Here is an 18,236-nt window from a genome sequence, read left to right on the forward strand (position 1 = left end):
CACACAGATAAATAGAACAGAATAGAGAGCCCAAAAATAAAGTCAATTAATCTACAACAAAGTAGGCAAGACTATACAATGGAGAAGATACAGTCTCTAAAATAAGTGGTATGGGGACAGCTATACATAAATGAAATTAGAGCACTTTTCCACACCATAGACAAAAATAAATTCAAAATAGATTAAAGACCTAAATGTAATCCAAAAGTACAAACTTCTAGAAGAAAACAGGCAGGATACTCTTTGACATAAATTATAACAATATTTTTTTGGCTCAATCTAAGACCAAAGAAACAAATGTAAAAATAATCAAATAGAACCTAACTAATTCAAAAGTTTTGCAAAGCTTTTACCAAAGGAAACCATCTACAAAATGAAAAGACAACCTACTGAAAGGGGAAACCATCAACAAAATGAAGAGACAACCTACTGAATGGGAGGAAATATTTGCAAATGATATGATGGATTAGGGGTTAAAAACAGCTCATACAACTCAATATCAAAAAACCGAGCAACCTGATTTTTAAATGGACAGAAGATCTGAATAGTCATTTTTCCAAAGACATACAGATGGCAAACAAGCACATAAAAAGATGCTCAACATTGCTAATCACTGTAGGAATGCAAATCAAAAGCACAATGGCATATCACCTCATACCTGTCAAAATAGCTGTCATCAGTAACAAACGTTGTCAAGGATGTTGAGAAAATGAAACCTGTCTACAGTGTTTGTGGGAATGGATTGGAGATGCCCCCTGTGAAAACCAGCATGACAGTTTCTAAAAAAACTGAAAATATATGTGATATAGCAGTTCTACTCCTAGGTTTATGTCCAAAGAAAACAAAAACACTAATTTGAAAAGATATGTACACTCCTGTGTTCATAATGGCATCATCTACAATCACCAAGATATGGAAGAAACCTGTGTTCATCAACAGATGAATGGATAAAGAAGAGGTGTTATATATACATATATACACACATACAATGGAATATTACTCAGCCGTATAATAATACGAAATTTTGCCATTTGCAACAACATGGATGTATCTGGAGAGTACTATACTTAGTGAAAAGTCAGAGAAAGACAAATACTGCATGTTAATACATACCTAAAAATGAATGAATATTATAAAACAAGCCAACTTACAGATATAGAGAACAAACTAGTGTTTACCTGTGGGGAGAGGGAAGTGAAGAGGGCCAGGAAGGAGTAGGAAATTAAGAGGCACAAACTACAAGGCTATACTGTACAAAGCAGGAAATATAGCCAATATTTTATAACTTTAAATGGAGGATAAATCTATAAAATATTGACTCAGTATGTTGTATACCTGTAACTAATATAATATTGTATAATCCACTATCCTTCAATAAATATAAAGAGAAGATCTTTTGCTGTGAGTATCTACATAAGTGACATATGTTGTTTTCTTCCCAGGGAGCAAGCTGCTGCCATAGTTCTTTTTCCCATATGGGGGATCCAGTCTTTTAGTTGCCATTTGCCTGACCAGATGGCTAGATCATTGGCAACAACCTGCTTGTTGGTGAAAAATGTTACAAGGAATGGTAGTAGGGGTGACCTGCACTGCTATTATCATAGTGCAGAGCTTGGCCTATTGAAATGCTGACACACCTGATAGTCAAAAGATAGCCGTCCACTGGTCCAGATGATGGCTACAACCTAGCAGGACTTATCTGCCTTTGTTTCATAGAGCTGTCAGTAAACCATGCCATAATGTCATTTTTGAACCCTGAGCCTTAGAAATTGCACTTGCTGTGCCTAGGGCCTGGACTTTATCTGGATTTATAGTCAAATTGGCACTAATCATTCAGTGTCAGTGGCCCAGTACAGCACTGTAGCCTCCATGTCATTAGCAGCACTGTAGCCATCTCATTAATTAAAGGATGACTAAAATTTCTGTGGGCACTTGGGCTTATTGAGAATCAAGCCCTGCCCTCTGGTAGCATATTGCAGAATGATTTAGGTATCCCTGCAGGAGTGCAGTAGAAATACACTGGAGGCTGTTCAGTGTGAACAAAAATTGGTCATGACCTCATTCTGCAAAGGGATCAAGTAAAAAGCCTTAGCCAGCTCAGTCACAGCTTGGTTGTTTCACATATGGGTTGCACTGTCTCAGCGATGGTGATAATATCAGAAGCTGCTGGGGCAAAAGCTCAAACTGCAACTTTTATCCTTTGGTAATCTGTCAACGTCTAGTCTCTGGAGGCCTTCCTTATGGGCCAGATTGGACTGCTTGTATTATCTTGAATTAGCAGAATGATGTCCTTTTCCCCACCATAGATTTAGTGTTTTTGTTGAACAGTGTACCGTGATTTGGACAGCTCTGGAGTTGGTTAGGAGCGCACCTGTCTCATTGTTCTTGAATTTGTCCTTGTCGTACATACCCTATGAGGCAGTGGTGGTGGTCAGTACTATATACAGCCAAAATGTTAATGCCTATTATATACTCAGTGATAGGAACCACTCAGTGATAAGATTATCAGCACCTGAAATGGTCTAAAGGGCCTCATCCCCAAAAATGTGTGGATGGCCTTCTATGAGTAACTTCATTCTTCACAGAGCTACTATGTACATCAGGATGTATAGTGTCACCCTCCTTATTTAACTTATATGTAGAGTACATCATGTGAAATGCTGGACTGGTTGAAGCACAAGCTGGATCAAGTTGCCGGGAGAAATATCAATTACCTCAGATACACAGATGACACCACACTAATGGCAGGAAGTGAAGAACTAAAGAGCCTCTTGATAAAAGTGAAAAAGAAGAGTGAAAAAGCTGGCTAAAAACCTAGCATTCAAAAAAAAAAAAAAAAAAAAACACCTAGCATTCAGAAAACCAAGATTATGCCATCCAGTCCCATCAACTTCATGGCAAATAGATGGGAAACAATGAAAACAGTGAGAGACTTTATTTTGAGGGGCCCCAAAATCACTGCAGATGGTGACTGCCACCATGAAATTAAAAGACACTTGCTCTTTGGAAGAAAAGCTATGAGCAACCTAGACAGCATATTAAAAAGCAGAGACATTACTTTGCCAACAAAGGTCCGTCTAGTCAAAGCTATGGTTTTTCCAGTAGTCATGTACGGATGTGAGAGTTGGACTATAAAGAAAGCTGAGCACTTTTGAACTATGGCATTGGAGAAGACTCTTGAGAGTCCCTTGGACTGCAAGGAAATCCAGCCAGTCCATCCTAAAAGAAATCGGTCCTGAATATTCATTGGAAGGACTGATGCTGAAGCGCCAACATTTGGCTACCTGGTGCGAAGAACTGACTCATTAGAAAAGACCCTGATGCTGGGAAAGATTGAAGGCAGGAGGAGAAGGGGACAACAGATCAGATGGTTGGATGGCATTACTGACTCAATGGACATGAGTTTGAGCAAGCTTTGGGACTTGGTTATGGAGAGGGAAGCCTGGCATGCTGCGGTCCATGGGGTTGCAAAGAGTTGGACATGACTGTGTGACTGAACTGAACCGAATATGAACTCTTTCGCAGTATTCCCATTGGGGTGTTCATATTATTGTATGCATTTTAATAACAATCAGAGTATAATGGAGTCCCAAAAGAGAAAAATTACCAAAAATTCAAGTGGCTTTTTCATTTAAGTTATTGTTAAAGTTATTTAGTTAAGTTCCTGTAATGAAAGCAGGCCATGTTATAGGTAAAGAACAAAGATTTGGTATGAGAGGTACTTGATTGGGAAGCATCACCAAACAAGGTGTAGATAAAACTTGATTAATGTCTTTGTTCTATGTATAATTTTCTGTGTGAACTTGATTGGGTGAAAGTAATTTCATCTATTTTGGCCTTATTTTGAAATTTAGAGGTAAAGAAACTTCTTACATGCTATCTTAAATCTGGAGTTATAATTTTACTTTGGGTCAGCTGTCTTTAATCTTTTGCTTATCTGTTGATCTCTTGTGATCATGGATACATATTACGTGATACTTTTGTTGGGTTTTCATATATCATGCCTCCAGGAAAACCATATCTTATGAGCCATATCCATATCCCATGGGCTGCTCTTCAACATTGCTCTACCCACTACAGTTATCATGTCCACCTTGCATCTACTAATTCGGTGATGCTACCTTGTTTCTGCTATTCTGTAATCTCTTCATCATTTTTGTTATTGGAATGGAAACTGAATTCTGTTTGAGTCTCTTCTGTTGCCAGCTCTAGCCTCCAGAACACAGCCATTTTGTAGTTTCTCAGTAATGCCTGGGCCCCCAGTCTTTTCTTTATTGCCTTGATAAACAGTATTGTCCAGGCCCTCCTGAGGAACATACCAAACCAGTAGGTCTTCTGAGTTTATACAGTAGATCCTTTATATTGCTTACTTCACTGTGTTTTAATTGCCTTTCTTCACAGTCTGCCACAATGATTCTTGGATCTCTTATTTCTTTAATATGCACCACTGCTTTTTCCAGAGGTCATCCAGCAATGTTAGTCTATTTGCATGGGCCTTAAATCCTGAGGCAAGAAAGAATGCCCCATATCCAAAAACTCTCTCTTATCTTGTTTGATATTCCCATTCCCTAGTCCAGTACCCTTAGCAACCACTCTCAGTTCTTGTTCAAATTGACCCATTCCTGTAGCACTTACAGCAATATAATCTTCCTCTTCCTTTAGCAGACCTGCTACTTCCCCACTTGGGCCATACTGAAATTTGACCTTAGCTTGTGGCCATAAGGGAAGGTTGGTATAGATCATGAGGAAAGCTACTAGCATTGTCCTTAAGGTAGTTGCTTCACTTGAGGTTTCCATATATTCAAGGGGATAGTTAGGTGGAAGAAGCATGCTCTCTTCTAACAGGGGAACTTGAGACTTATTTGCAGGCCCACATGTTTATGGAAAACTTCAAGTTCATTGTTCTATCTACATCTGCCAGCTAGCCTTTGAACTCCCACTTCTTTCCTATATGGCTGTGATTTTGGCATAGACTTGCCTGAGATGCAATGTCTCATAAATTCTGCCACCCCTAAAATTGAGTTCTCAGTCTAGTCTTCAATATAATGAACTCTTGATCTGCAGGAGATGAAAGTCTCTTAAATGTTGCCATTTGTTAATTTAAACTGGTGATTAATTAGCCTGTCATTTTCTCTCTTCAGCACTCTCAGTGACAGCCACCCAATTCCGTAGTCCTTATAGTTACTGTTTATAACGTAATCCCTCAAATGCTTGTCATGTTGTACAAGCTAAGTGCATATCTCCTTTCATGTACAAGTGAATTAGCAAATGGCTACTCTTCTATGTCAGAGACTGTCATTGACTTCACTTACAAACAGTAATTGGGTACATCCTCATGGTAGCTCTTCATTCAAGTGATCCATCTTCAGAATCCCATCAGTGAGGTCTGTTTGTTAGGACCACTCTTGCTACCAGCTGTTTGGGTCACATTCCCTAGAATCTCGCCTCAGTCAGAGATTTTTGTGCTAGAAATACATTGAAGTTTATATTCTCAGGAGAAACCTGTAAGTAAATGAGGAATATAGGATAAAGTAGGAGACACTGACAGAAATGTGGTTTCAGGAGTTTTGTCTGAGCATCACCTCAGAAGGAACTTTGATGAATAAATTGCACCTCAGAGATTATCCTGTCCTGAGACGAGGAGATTGGGCTCTTTTACCCTCCTATTTCATTCCCCCATGGCTATGAGCTTCATCCTGAAGGAGGCAAAGGCAAAGTAGAGCATAGGAATCTCTGTACTAGGTGGTTCTTTCCAGCCATGGTCAATTCTCCACAGAGAGATGCAGATAAGCTCCATTAGCTGTCAATAGAGAAGGAAGTGGGAAGATTAGCCGTGTATATTAGGATTTGGACTTCTGGGCAGGTCATCAACAGCAACTACCACAGATACCTTCTCTGTGCTAGAGACTTTACCAACAAGCATATCTCACAGGAGGGGGCTTGAGCTACCTTGAATCAGCATTCAATGCACATCCATTCATTTATATCAGTTCAGAATTGGTATCTTGAAATTGGCTGTGGAGCGAGTAATCACATCACAGAAATCTGTAAATGGAACAGTTCAGGGCTCCATTCCCAGAGCTTGTTGTTAAAACTTTTACCAACATACCTCTGCACTCAAATTTTAAAAGTCAGAATCGTATTTTATAAGTAAGAAAACTAGTATCAGAATGATTAGTGTACTTCAATTCAGTCTCTCACTCGCATCCAATCCTTTGCAACCCCATGGGCTGCAGCACCCCAGGCCTCCCTGTCCATCGTCACCAACTCTCAGAGCCTGTTCAAACTCATGTCCATCGAGCTGATGATGCCATCCCACCGTCTAATCCTCTGTCGTCCCCTTCTCTTGCCTTCAGTCTTTCCCAGCATCAGGATCTTTTCCAGTGAGTCAGTTCTTCATATCAGGTGGCCCAAATATTGGAGCTTCAGCCTCAGCTTCAGTCCTTCCAGTGAGTGTTCAGGACTGATTTCCTTCAGGATTGACTGGTCTGATCTATTGCAGTCCAAGTGACTCTATTAAGAGTCTGCTTCAACACCACAGTTCAAAAGCATCAGTTCTTTGGTGCTCCGTTTTCTTTATGGTCCAGCTCTCACATCCATACATGACTACTGGAAAAACAATAGCTTTGAGTAGATGAACCTGTCGACAAAGTAATGTCTCTGCTTTTTAATATGCTGTCTAGGTTAGTCACGGCTTTTCTTCCAAGGAGAAGGTGTCTTTTAATTTGATGGATGCAGTCAACATCTGCAGTAATTTTGGAGCCCAAGAAAATGAAGTCTGTCACTGTTTCCATTGTTTCCCCATCTATTTGCCATGAAGTGATGGGACCAGATGCCAACATCTTAGTTTTTTGAATATTGAGTTTTAAGTCAACTTTTTCACTCTCCTCTTTCACTTTCATCAAAAGACTCTTTAGTTCTTCTTCACTTTCTGCCATAAATGTGGTGTCATCTGCATATCTGTGGTTATTGATATTTCTCTCAGCAGTCTTGATTCCAGCTTGTGCTTCATCCAGCCCAGCATTTCTCATGATATACTCTGCATATAAGTTACATAAGCAAGGTGACAGTATACAGCCTTAATGTGCTCTTTTCCCAATTTGGAACCGGTCTGTTGTTCCATGCCCATTCTAACTGTTGCTTCTTGACCTGCATATAGATTTCTGAACAGGCACGTAAGGTTGTCTGGTATTCCCATCTCTAAGAATTTTCTAGTTTGTTGTGATTCACACAGTCAAAGGCTTTAGCGTAGTCAATGAAGCAGAAGTAGATGTTTTTCTGGAATTCTCTTGCTTTTTCTATGATGCAACAAGTGTTGGCAATTTGATCTCTGGTTCCTCTGCCTTTTCTAAATCCAGCTTGAACATTTGGAAGTTCTTGTTTCACATACTGTTGAAGCCTGGCTTGGAGAATTTTGAGCATTACTTTGCTGGCGTGTGAGATGAGTGCAATTGTGTGGTAGTTTGAACATTCTTGATATTGCCTTTCTTTGGGACTGGAATGAAAACTGACCTTTTCCAGTCCTGTGTCTGCTGCTGAGTTTCCAAATTTGCTGGCATATTGAGTGCAACACTTTAACAGCATCATCTTTCAGGATTTGAAATAGCTTACCTGAAATTTTGTCACCTCCACTAGCTTTGTTCATAGTGTTGCTTCATAAGGCCCACTTGACTTCACACTCCAGGACGTCTGACTCTTAGTTTAATGATCACACCATCATGGTTATCTGAGTCATAAAGATCTTTTTTGTATAGTTCTTCTGTGTATTCTGCCACATCTTAATATCTTCTGCTTCCTGTTAGGTCCATACCGTTTCTGTCCTTTACCGTTCCATCTTTGCATGAAATGTTCCTTGGTATTTCTTATTTTCTTGGAGACATCTCTGGTCTTTCCCATTCTATTGTTTTCCTCTATTTCTTTGCACTGATCACTGAGGAAGACTTTCTTATCTCCCCTTGCTGTTCTTTGGAATTCTGCCTTCAGACAGATATATCTTTCCATTTCTCCTTTACCTTTCCTTTTTCTTTTATCAGCTGTTTGTAAGCCCTCCTCAGACAATCATTTTGCCTTTTTGCATTTCTTTTTCTTGGGGATGGTTTTAGTGTACTTATCATCTCTCTAATAATATACAGATTGGAAATCTAGCTTTGTCTGATTCCAAAATTTGGACGCCCACTGTGGAACATGTTGCTTTTTGAACATAGAAATTTTGTTTCCTTTTGAATCATTTGGATTGGCTAAGTTTCCATGTGATCCTGAATGCATTTTGATTACCAACATCTACTCCAAGTTAATGATTTTATTATATTGCCCTAGTAAAGAGCAACCCCAGGACACATGACTATCATTTTGCCTTTGTTTTAAACATTCTTCCCTTTATCATGTTTTCCTAACTGCTCTTTCTGGAATATAAAAGACTTTTAGTAAATATTTGCTAAATAAATGAGTGATAATACTTTGTTATGAAGTTAGATTTTTTTTGAAGTAAGGAGAAATTAGCATACCCTTCTTTAGTTAAAATCATAGGCTAAAAATTATCTCACAGTGCCACAGGTATGATTGTAGGAAATATTTCATGTTGAACCAGAATTGATACACATTTGAAAAAGATATAGACTTACTCTCAACTAACTAAGGGGTTTTAGTGCATTTTTAGTTAAATGTAAGTACAATATAGTTACTTGTTCTGTCTTATGTCAAATTACAGTATGAAATAAATTGAATGGTTAAGCTGAAAATCACTTTAGTTTTCATATAGACTTGAAAATCTAACTTTTGTAACATTGAATTGACTGTTTGTGTTTTGGTTTTATTTGTATTTCTGAAGCAAGGAGAAGTCAGACTGAAGTGTTTGAAAGCTCTACAAAGTCTGTATACCAATAGAGAATTATTCCCCAAGTTGGAGCTCTTCACTAACCGATTCAAGGTAAGAATGTTAACTTCTTTTCTTTTTCACTTTAAAAATGCTTGTTATAGCTAGCTTAGCAAATGGCATTACCATAGCAAGTGTAGCTCATATTCTTAATACATATTCTTTAAATAGCCCTGTATTAAATAGATGAATCTCTGCTTTAGAAAAGATATTACCAACATGAGGTCTTATTTATTACCTTCAATGGAAAGCTCTCCTGCTTAAAATAAGATTTTTTTCCTGGACATCTTTTTATACTTAATGATTTTGCAAGGTAAGGTTTGTCTCTTTGTTAGAGAATGCTAGTTGATGAAAATTATAAACATTTACAACACCTCCTGTGTGTGCATAGAACCATGATGATAACATTTGAAAAGGAAAACTTTCCATCTAATCTAATCATCATTAGACTAATCTATCATTACTCTTCCATCATCTCCCCACAAAACATTACCTCACATCTGTCTCAGCTTCTTTTCTGTTCATGGTTGGTTTGACTTATGACTTTTCTTCAGGATCGCATTGTATCAATGACACTTGATAAGGAATATGATGTTGCTGTTGAAGCTATTCGATTGGTTACACTAATACTTCAGTAAGTATAATATTTTAATTTAATCTGTTAAAATATTAATGTTGTTTCCCAGCATTATTAGTGCCCTTCACATATATAATCCTAATGTGTATTCTTACCACTTTTGGTTTTGCTTTCTTATTTTAAGGTTAGGTTTGAAACAAAATGTTTTCTGTTTGTCTTTTATTTTGAATATTTTCTATTTCCTCTATGTACAAGTTCTTTTATGCAATCCAGAAAAAGTATCCATGAAGTAACATTGTTATTGTTTAATCTCTAAGTCATGTCCAACTCTTTCGGAACTCGTTGGACTGTAGCCCACCATGCTCCTCTGTCCATGGGATTTCCCAGGCAAGATTACTGGAGTGGGTTGCCATTTCCTTCTCCAAGGGATCTTCCCAACCCAGGGATTGAACCCACATTTCCTGCATTGGCAGGTGGGTTCTTCTATTTAAAGAGAGAGACAGAGAAATGAGAAAGAAAAGACTTAAAAGGGTTAGGTTTTTCAAATAGACTTCTTTAGAATGGTACAGAAGTAAAAGAAGGAAACAAGGTGATTAAATTATGTCATTAATATGCTATAGATTTTAAAATAGGAATAGTTTCATATATAGAACTAACTAAAAACCAGGAAGAATCTGTATGAGAGAATGCAAGACCTGACAAAGTCATTACAAATCCTCTACTCCCTATTTTATGATGCTATATATCTGTCATATACCAGATATCATGTATGCCAGGGTCTATTGTTGTTTTGGTCTCATTTTGCCTCTTTCTGCTGTACTACCATATTCTTTATTATTGTGGCTTTATAGTCTGGTAGATGTTGTGTGCTTATGGCCTCTTACTGATCAGTACCTTCTTTGCCTTTCTTTTTAAAATGCACTTAGCTACTTTTTTCTTTATGAATTTTTAAGGTGCTTTTGTCTAATTCCTCAGAAACTTTGGTTGGGAGTTTAAATATTAGAACTGCATTTAGGAACTTCCCTGGCAGTCCAGTGGTTAAGACTTTGCACTTTGAGTACACGGACAAGGGTTTGATCCCTAGCTGGGAAACTAAGATCTTATAGTGGTGTGGCCAAAGAAAAAAAGAACTGCATTTAATTTTATGATAAATTTAGGAGAGAATGGAACTTTTTATAATTATATATATAATTTATATATGAAAATGATGTATTCCTTTATTCAGATCTCATTAAGTCTTGTGTAAGGTTTAAATTTGTTTTGTAGCAGTAGTGTACATTGTTTACTGGGTTAATTCTTAAATACTTTATGGTTTTTTTGTTATGTGATAAATATTTAGTTTTAAAATATTTTCTACTGAATTATTGCTAAGACAGAGAACCTTAATTTTCATGTTTGTCTTTTATGTGCAGCATAGTAGAACTTTTATCCATGCTGATGGTTTGATTTTCTTGAATTTACTATGTAGATTATTTTATGATGTGAAGACAATTTTAGTTCTGTCTTCTCCTCTTCTCATTTTAAAACTTTTGTTTCATTTTCTTGTCTAATTCCATTAGCCCGGATATTGAGCACTTTAAGTATCCCTGATAGTGGATTTTTTTGTTCTTTTTCTAGGAAGGCATCTAAAGTTTTTTTGTTTCTGCAGTTACTGAGATAGGTTTTTGATATGAAAAATGTTCTTCTGTATTCTCAGTTTTCTGGGATTTTCTTTTTTACATAGATGAGTCTGAATGAAATTGATGTATTTGTCTAATGGTAAACCACATGTGCATTTCTAAACTAAATCCTGTTTGAACGTGACATATTTGTTTTCACTGTAATTTGCTTAAATGCAGTTTTATGTTTTATTTCGGATTTTCACAGTTGTGTTATATATAGCTTTAACATTTTTTTCTTTTCTTTATCCAACTTTGAAATCAGGGTTATATGTATACTCTTTGTAAATTATCATCAGTAATTTCTCACCCTTTTTCTGTTCTGAAATAACTTTTCTATGATGAAGATTTTCTTCTTAAAAGTTTGAGAGAATTCTCTTGTTAAAGCCATATCAGTTTTAAGTTTCTTTTGAGGAGAAGTCTTTGATCATCATTCCTACTTCTTTAACTGTTATCTGTCTAAGTTAATCTTTATTTCCTCTTATATTAATTTTGGCTTTTTATAAGCTTTTGAAAATATATCAGTTTTATCACAGTTTTCAACTTTATTGTTTATGATATGTTTATTCATAAAACTTTGCTATTTTTCTGTTATTTCTCTTTTTCATCATTTATTTTATTTGTATCCCCTTCTTCTTGATAAGTCATGCTAGAGGTTTGTCCATCCTACTGTTCTTTTCAATGAATTAGCTTCTTTAAGCTATTTGTTTATTGTTTCTGAATAATCATGTTTAAAGTAATGAATATACCTTTAAGTACTACTTTCAATTTCACTACTTTACTTGTCTCCCAAAAATTTGGACATGGAATATTTTCATAGGCAATTAATGATAAATATTTTGATTACTGTTATGATTTTCAGTTTAATCATGGATTATTCAGTAGTAATTTCTGTTCTCCCTAGATCAGATTGTTTAAAGCTGTTCTTTCTATTTTATTGTATTATTTAAGAATGTGTTCTGCATATTTTGGTTAATCTTCTGAATGTTCTAAATATATGTAAAAACAATACTTATCTGTGTTGCTTATATAGTTAATGTATTTATATTCATTACTTTGAATTTATTCAGTGTCATCCAAATTATCTATAACTTTACTTTTTTTCGCCTATTTTTTCAGAAGGATGTGTTAGAGTCTTCCAACTACTATCTTATCTTTTCTTACACACTGTATAGATCAGTACCTCTCTATTCATAATTTGTACATCTTCTGATAGTATTCACTTTATTGTTATATCTCTTTCTTTGTCATTTATGAAGATTATGACTACTATGACAAGTAGATTATAATCTAAGTTTGAATTTTACAAGTTTATCAATGTCTTTCCCTTGAACAAAAAATAACCTCATTCCACCCACTCATCTTTTTTCATTTAAATTGTCTAGAGTTTAAAATCTGTTGTTAAGGATTACTTTTTTACCCTTTTTTTTTTTCTTTTTGCCTTTTTTTAAATTTAGTTTTAATACTTGCTCATTCAGGCAAGTGTTAACTGCTTTGATATTTTCAATACTTCTTCCCTTACCTTCAGGGAAGAGTAATTCTCTCTGTTGTTGCTGTTTAGTCGCCCAGTCATGTCCCATTCTTTGTGACCCCATGGAGTGCAGCACGCCAGGCCTGCCTGTCCCTCACCATTTCCCGAAGTTTGCCAAGTTCATGTCCTTTGGATCTGTGATGCCATCCAGCCATTTCATCCTCTGACGCCTTCTTCTCTTCCTGCTCTCAGTGTTTCCCTGCGTAAGGGACTTTACCAAGGAGTCGGCTGTTCGCATCAGATGACTGAAATACTGGAGCTTCAACTTCAGCTTCTCTGATAGCTCAGTTGTTAAAGAATCTGCTTGCAATGCAGGAGACCCCAGTTTGATTCCTGGGTTGGCAAGATCCTCTGGAGAAGGGATAGGCTACTCACTTCAGTATTTTGGGGCTTCCCTTGTGGCTCAGCTGGGAAAGAATCTGCCTGCAATGTGGAGACCTGTGTTCTATCCCTGGGTTGGGGAGATTCCCTGGAGAAGGAAAAGGCTACCCACTCCAGTATTCTGGCCTGGAGAATTCCAAGAACTGTATCATCCATGGGGTCCCAAAGAGTCAGACACGACTGAGCGACTTTCACTATGCTCAGCTTCCGTGTCAGTCTTTCCAACAAGTATTCAGGGTTGATTTCCCTTAAGATTGACTGGTTTGATCTCCTTATTGTCCAAGGGACTTTCAGGAGTCTTCTCCAGCACCACAGTTCGAAGGCATCAAGTCTTTGGTGCTCTGCCTTATTTACAGCAGTCTCTCATAGGCTCCTCCAATATATTTTCTAGCTAGTTTACTTCCTTAAAGAGTGTTTTTCAAACTATCTGATACCTTGTTTGGCTAAAAAAAAAATCATACTTTCCTCTTGAATTTAGAAAGTAGTTTGGCTAGTTTCAAAAGTCTATTTTTAAGATTCTTTTCTGTGTTTTCATTGGAAGAAATAAGGTCAGAACATATATTAAAAGTACAGTTATGGCCCTCCAACTGTGTCAGATGATCTAATTCATTAGATAACTTTGGTCCTTTTCTGGATTCCTCAGAGAGCTCTCCCTGTTGCAGGAGAGGGAGGTGTCATCCTGAGACCCACAGAAGTCCTTAGGATGGACCTCCTAGTGAGGGTTATTGGCAACCCACAGGAAAAATTTAGGAGGGAACCATAGTAAAGGGAAAGCAAGTTTATTTAGTGATATGCATTCCATAGACAGAATGCAGTCTGTCTCAGAAGGCAAGAGCCACCCCAGGGCACAGGGTCCTCTGGGAAAGTGAAATAGGCCCAGAGGCATGGGGACGTACTTTTTTTGGGTTAAGTGATTTCATAGGCTAATGAGTAGGAGAAATATTCTTGCTATTCTGGGGAAGGGTGGGTATTTCCCCAAAATGGGGCCACTGCCCACTCTTTTTGGCCTTTTATGGTTCTTTTCAGAACTGACATGGTGTGAAAGGAGTGCTTTTTAGTATTTCAGTGAAGGTATTATGAGCGAAAGGTCAGTAACTGTACTATTCTCAAAGCCACCTTGGTTTCAGCTGGCTCCAGCCTGTCCAGCATGCCAGCAGGTGCTCCCCATCGTCATTATTTCATGTTTGTGTCCTGCCCTTTTCCCTCCTGTCTTATTCCCTCTTTGGGTGTTTATGACAGTGGTTCCCCACAGTGGATGATGCTTCCTCTGGCTATTTACTTTGTGATTCAGCACCTGGCTTTCGGTTTCCTCTCTTTGAATCGCTTGCCCTGTATATGGCCTTGTTGGGCAGGATGTCTTTTAAAACTATCCAGGCTGGCTGTCTTTAATTATTTCATGTCTGGCCTAAAGGAAACTTGGAGGAACTATGAATTTCTACTCATTATATTGCTCTGTCTCCTGATTTCTACTTTCATGGTGAGGTTCACAAACTAACTCTCCAGTCTCTTATAGCACTGCATGAAATAATCTGGCCTTATTTTTCTTGGCTTGTGAGATGTCTACCAAAACTTCCTCAAAATAACAAGTTAAAGTCACCTTAACATCCTGTTGTACTATCTTTAAATTCTTTTTTTCTCCATCTGTTTATTCTTCTTTTGGTGTAGATTATTTCCTTTCCCTTATGAGCTTGGATTACTGAGAAATCTTAATTTTTTTTTTTTCCTAGGAGTTTAACTTCATCCTGAGGGTATTAGTTCATTGAGCTGATTTATATACATATAATTAAGTGATTAAAACTTAGGCCTTGTTGAGAGGGGAAAAGTGTGAACTTTAAAATTAAACTGCTTCTAATCTGTCTCCCTTCCTTGAAATCCAGCTCTTTTTCATTCAAAACTAAAGTTTCTTCCTTATATTATGATGCAACCACATTATTTTGCTGCAAAGATCATTCTAATTTATATTCATTTGACTAGTTTCCTTCTAGTCTCTGAGGCATCTCCAGAATTGAATTCTGTGGAATGAGTTTATACTGCTACATCTCGTCAAGAACCTGTACAGCCTAAACATTCTGTACCCCATCTAGTCATTAATCTTTAATCCTTTCAAATGTTTTTAACCATATTAATAGTCAGGAAATAGATATTCCCTCTTTGGGAAAAAAATACTTAAATATACATTCCAGCAAACCAATAAAAGGTTGAAACTTTACGACTACATGAAAAGAAAGATGGCAAATTTACATTAGTAAAGGAATGATTATGACTGGTAAATCCATTTTATATAGAAAGAAGACTAGTATTGTAAATATTGTGATAAACTATAAAATAGACAATTCTGGCAAGAGTGACATAGCACAGTAACAATTTAACTATGAAACAGGTGAATATATGACTAATGTCTGTTAACAAAAAAACTTATGCACGTTTAAAGAAACTGAGCTAAATTGGGCTAATATATATCCCAAGATATTAAGAGTTGTTGTCTATAGGTGTGTATGGAAAGAAATGTGGACCTTTTATTTTCTTGTTTTATCTGTATTTTCTGAATTTTATATAACAATTGAAGTGCCCTTTATAGTTAAGGAAAAATATTATTTTCAAACTCAACTAAAAAGAGTGGAAAAATAAAATCAGAATACCTTGAGCTTTTATAAAGAACCATACAAAATTTTGATGAAGGTAGAACTGACAGTAAACATTTGTTTTGGCTCAGTTTTACTTTTCTGAATTTTTCAGTGGAAGTGAAGAAGCTCTTTCCAATGAAGACTGTGAAAATGTTTACCATTTGGTGTACTCAGCACATCGCCCTGTTGCTGTGGCAGCTGGAGAATTCCTTCACAAAAAGTGAGTTAATTCTCTATGAAACAAGTTCCACTTTTCTGTTTTTGTTTTGTTGTTGTTTTATAGTTAGTAAAAGAGTGACTGAAAATAGTGCTAGAAGTGGCCACTGCAAATTCTGTGGGCTGTAACATTCTTACAGCCTACATACACATCGTGAATCACATCTCTGAGAAGGATGTCCCTTGTGACGTATTCCTTTGATCTAAAATCTAAAATGACAGTCATCAGCTAGTCAGCTCCTTGTAAATGGAGGTAGCAGAAGTGCTTGAAGTTTATAAAGACTCACCTAAGTAATTGATACTTTATTTCATCAAATTGTTTTCCCTTTTAAAATTCTGTGTTCTCATCTTAACTTCCCAACACTGGTAATCTAAAATTATCTTCAAAATACCTCCCACATTTTCAGGGTTTTTTTTTTCCATCTTATTAGGAGGAGCATTATTTTAATCAGTAATCTGTAATGATAGTAAAAATATGTATGCAGCTACAGTTTAATTTCAAAGCAAAATCTCATCCAATTTTTTGACAAAGCATAGCGCTAATGAGAGTTTTTTTATGTAATTAAACATCCTTATGAAATATGTTTTTGATCATGGTCTCTACTATATATATTCTATAATTTATTAATTCATTCTTAAAATATAAGCATATTCTTGGGCAGGGGGATGTTTTGCTGTGTTTTTGTTTTTATTCATAGATTTAACATAGTCACTTTGACTGGTTAACCCAGAGGTCTTTTACATGTAGTGATTTGTAATTATGTGTGATTATGCTAAGCACAGATATAAGTCATGCACTGGGCAACTGTTGTACATGGGTGATTGACTTTGATAATGAGCAAGCGTGGCCCTCCATCTAGCATCAGCATCTTGGTGCTACAATCACAAACTGCTCTTTACTCAGTGGTAGAGTGACTCTTGCTTACCACTATTATATATTTGTCTCACTGTCTCTTTTTAAACCTGTTTCTTTGTGGACAACTACAAAGTAGGCTAAGACTGAGGGTGCTCAGCTGTCATAGGAGTCAGCAAAGCACAAGGAGGTGCCACACATCCAGTGTGCTTAGCCACTCAGTCGTGTCCAGCTCTTTGGACTGCAGCCTGCCAAGTTCCTCTGTCTATGAGATTTTCCAGACAAGAACACTGGAGTGGTTTTCTGTTTCCTCCTCCAGGGGATCTTTCCGACCCAGGGATCGAACCTGATCTCCTGTGTCTACTGCATTGCAGGTGGATTCTTTACTAGCTGAGCCATTGAGGAAGCCCCTCTTTACTCAGTGATACCTCTCAAAACAAGAAAGAGCTATGTCTGTGTAAAAAAAAATCTTTATTTAAGAAGGAAGCTGGCTAGTAGTGCATGCTGCTAATGAAAGTGAAGAAGTCAGAATTTTCAGGCATGGCTTTTACAGTAAGATGCGACTCTGACTCATTGGCTAATATAGAATAGTGCTATTTCCATATTTATCTTGAGGTGTTGTCTGTCGCAAATATCAAGGGTATATTGTAGTCTTAATTTCCCTTTCTTTTTGTTTTATTATATTCTAGTTAGTCTCTTTTTTAACTTTTCAAAAGGAATTTTAGAAAGAATTTATTGTTTCTGTATGTTTAGAAAGAATGTATTGCTTCTGCAGTTTCAAAGAAAAGATAGATTTAAAAAGGTTCATTATCTACAGAATGGAGGCCATTAACGGCAACACTGGAATCAGAAAGAGCCCTTGGATATATGTAATTTTATCTGTATTGTATTTGTCTAAGTTTGAAACATTTGCTAAAATTTTTTAAATTTAACATTTCATATAAATATCTACCAATGTAAGCCTCCATTATATTTTATTTCTTTAAGAAAATGGAGTCAATTCCTATGTAAACAAAAGCTTCGCCTCATAAGCATCTTTTATTCCCCTGCCCTGGAAATACTCAGTTGGAGAACTTTTGAAAAAGCTAATCTTTTTTAGCATTTTCCTACCATTTAATATTGTGATCTTTTAAAATCTGTTAAGTAAACTGTAGAGTAGACTCAGAATTCCATGATCAAGTTTGGTTTTTTTGTTTGTTTTTTTATCAAATGTACATCCACATACACTTAGTCTGTTTTTTAGTCTCAACACTGAAATTTATATACTGAAGGAGAAGACTTAAATTCATATCCATGTAAATTTGTAATATTCTTGTTTTGTTACTTATTTCCAGATTGTTTAGCAGACATGACCCACAAGCAGAAGAAGCATTAGCAAAGAGAAGGGGGAGAAACAGTCCGAATGGGAACCTTATTAGGATGCTTGTCCTTTTCTTTCTTGAAAGTGAGGTAAATTTTTAACATAGCTATTTATTTTGTTGTATTAGATTACATTTTAAGTAAAATTATCATTTAATCATTGTA

At 36.5% G+C, this 18,236-nt stretch overlaps 1 protein-coding gene across 4 annotated transcripts in view; it reads left to right on the forward strand.

The window, feature by feature from the left end:
• STAG1 (stromal antigen 1) overlaps positions 1 to 18,236 on the forward strand; it is a 505,017-nt gene that overhangs the window by 392,182 nt on the left and 94,599 nt on the right. For all 4 annotated transcript variants that reach the window (XM_059889103.1, XM_059889102.1, XM_002685052.7 and 1 more), the window contains 4 exons: positions 8,828 to 8,926; positions 9,427 to 9,506; positions 15,756 to 15,863; positions 18,047 to 18,161. In XM_059889103.1, the coding sequence (XP_059745086.1) occupies positions 8,828 to 8,926; positions 9,427 to 9,506; positions 15,756 to 15,863; positions 18,047 to 18,161 (402 nt within the window). The remainder of the gene's footprint in view (positions 1 to 8,827; positions 8,927 to 9,426; positions 9,507 to 15,755; positions 15,864 to 18,046; positions 18,162 to 18,236) is intronic.

The sequence above is a fragment of the Bos taurus genome, chromosome 1, assembly GCF_002263795.3.
Source record: "Bos taurus isolate L1 Dominette 01449 registration number 42190680 breed Hereford chromosome 1, ARS-UCD2.0, whole genome shotgun sequence".
In the NCBI taxonomy this organism is placed as follows: Eukaryota; Metazoa; Chordata; class Mammalia; order Artiodactyla; family Bovidae; genus Bos; species Bos taurus.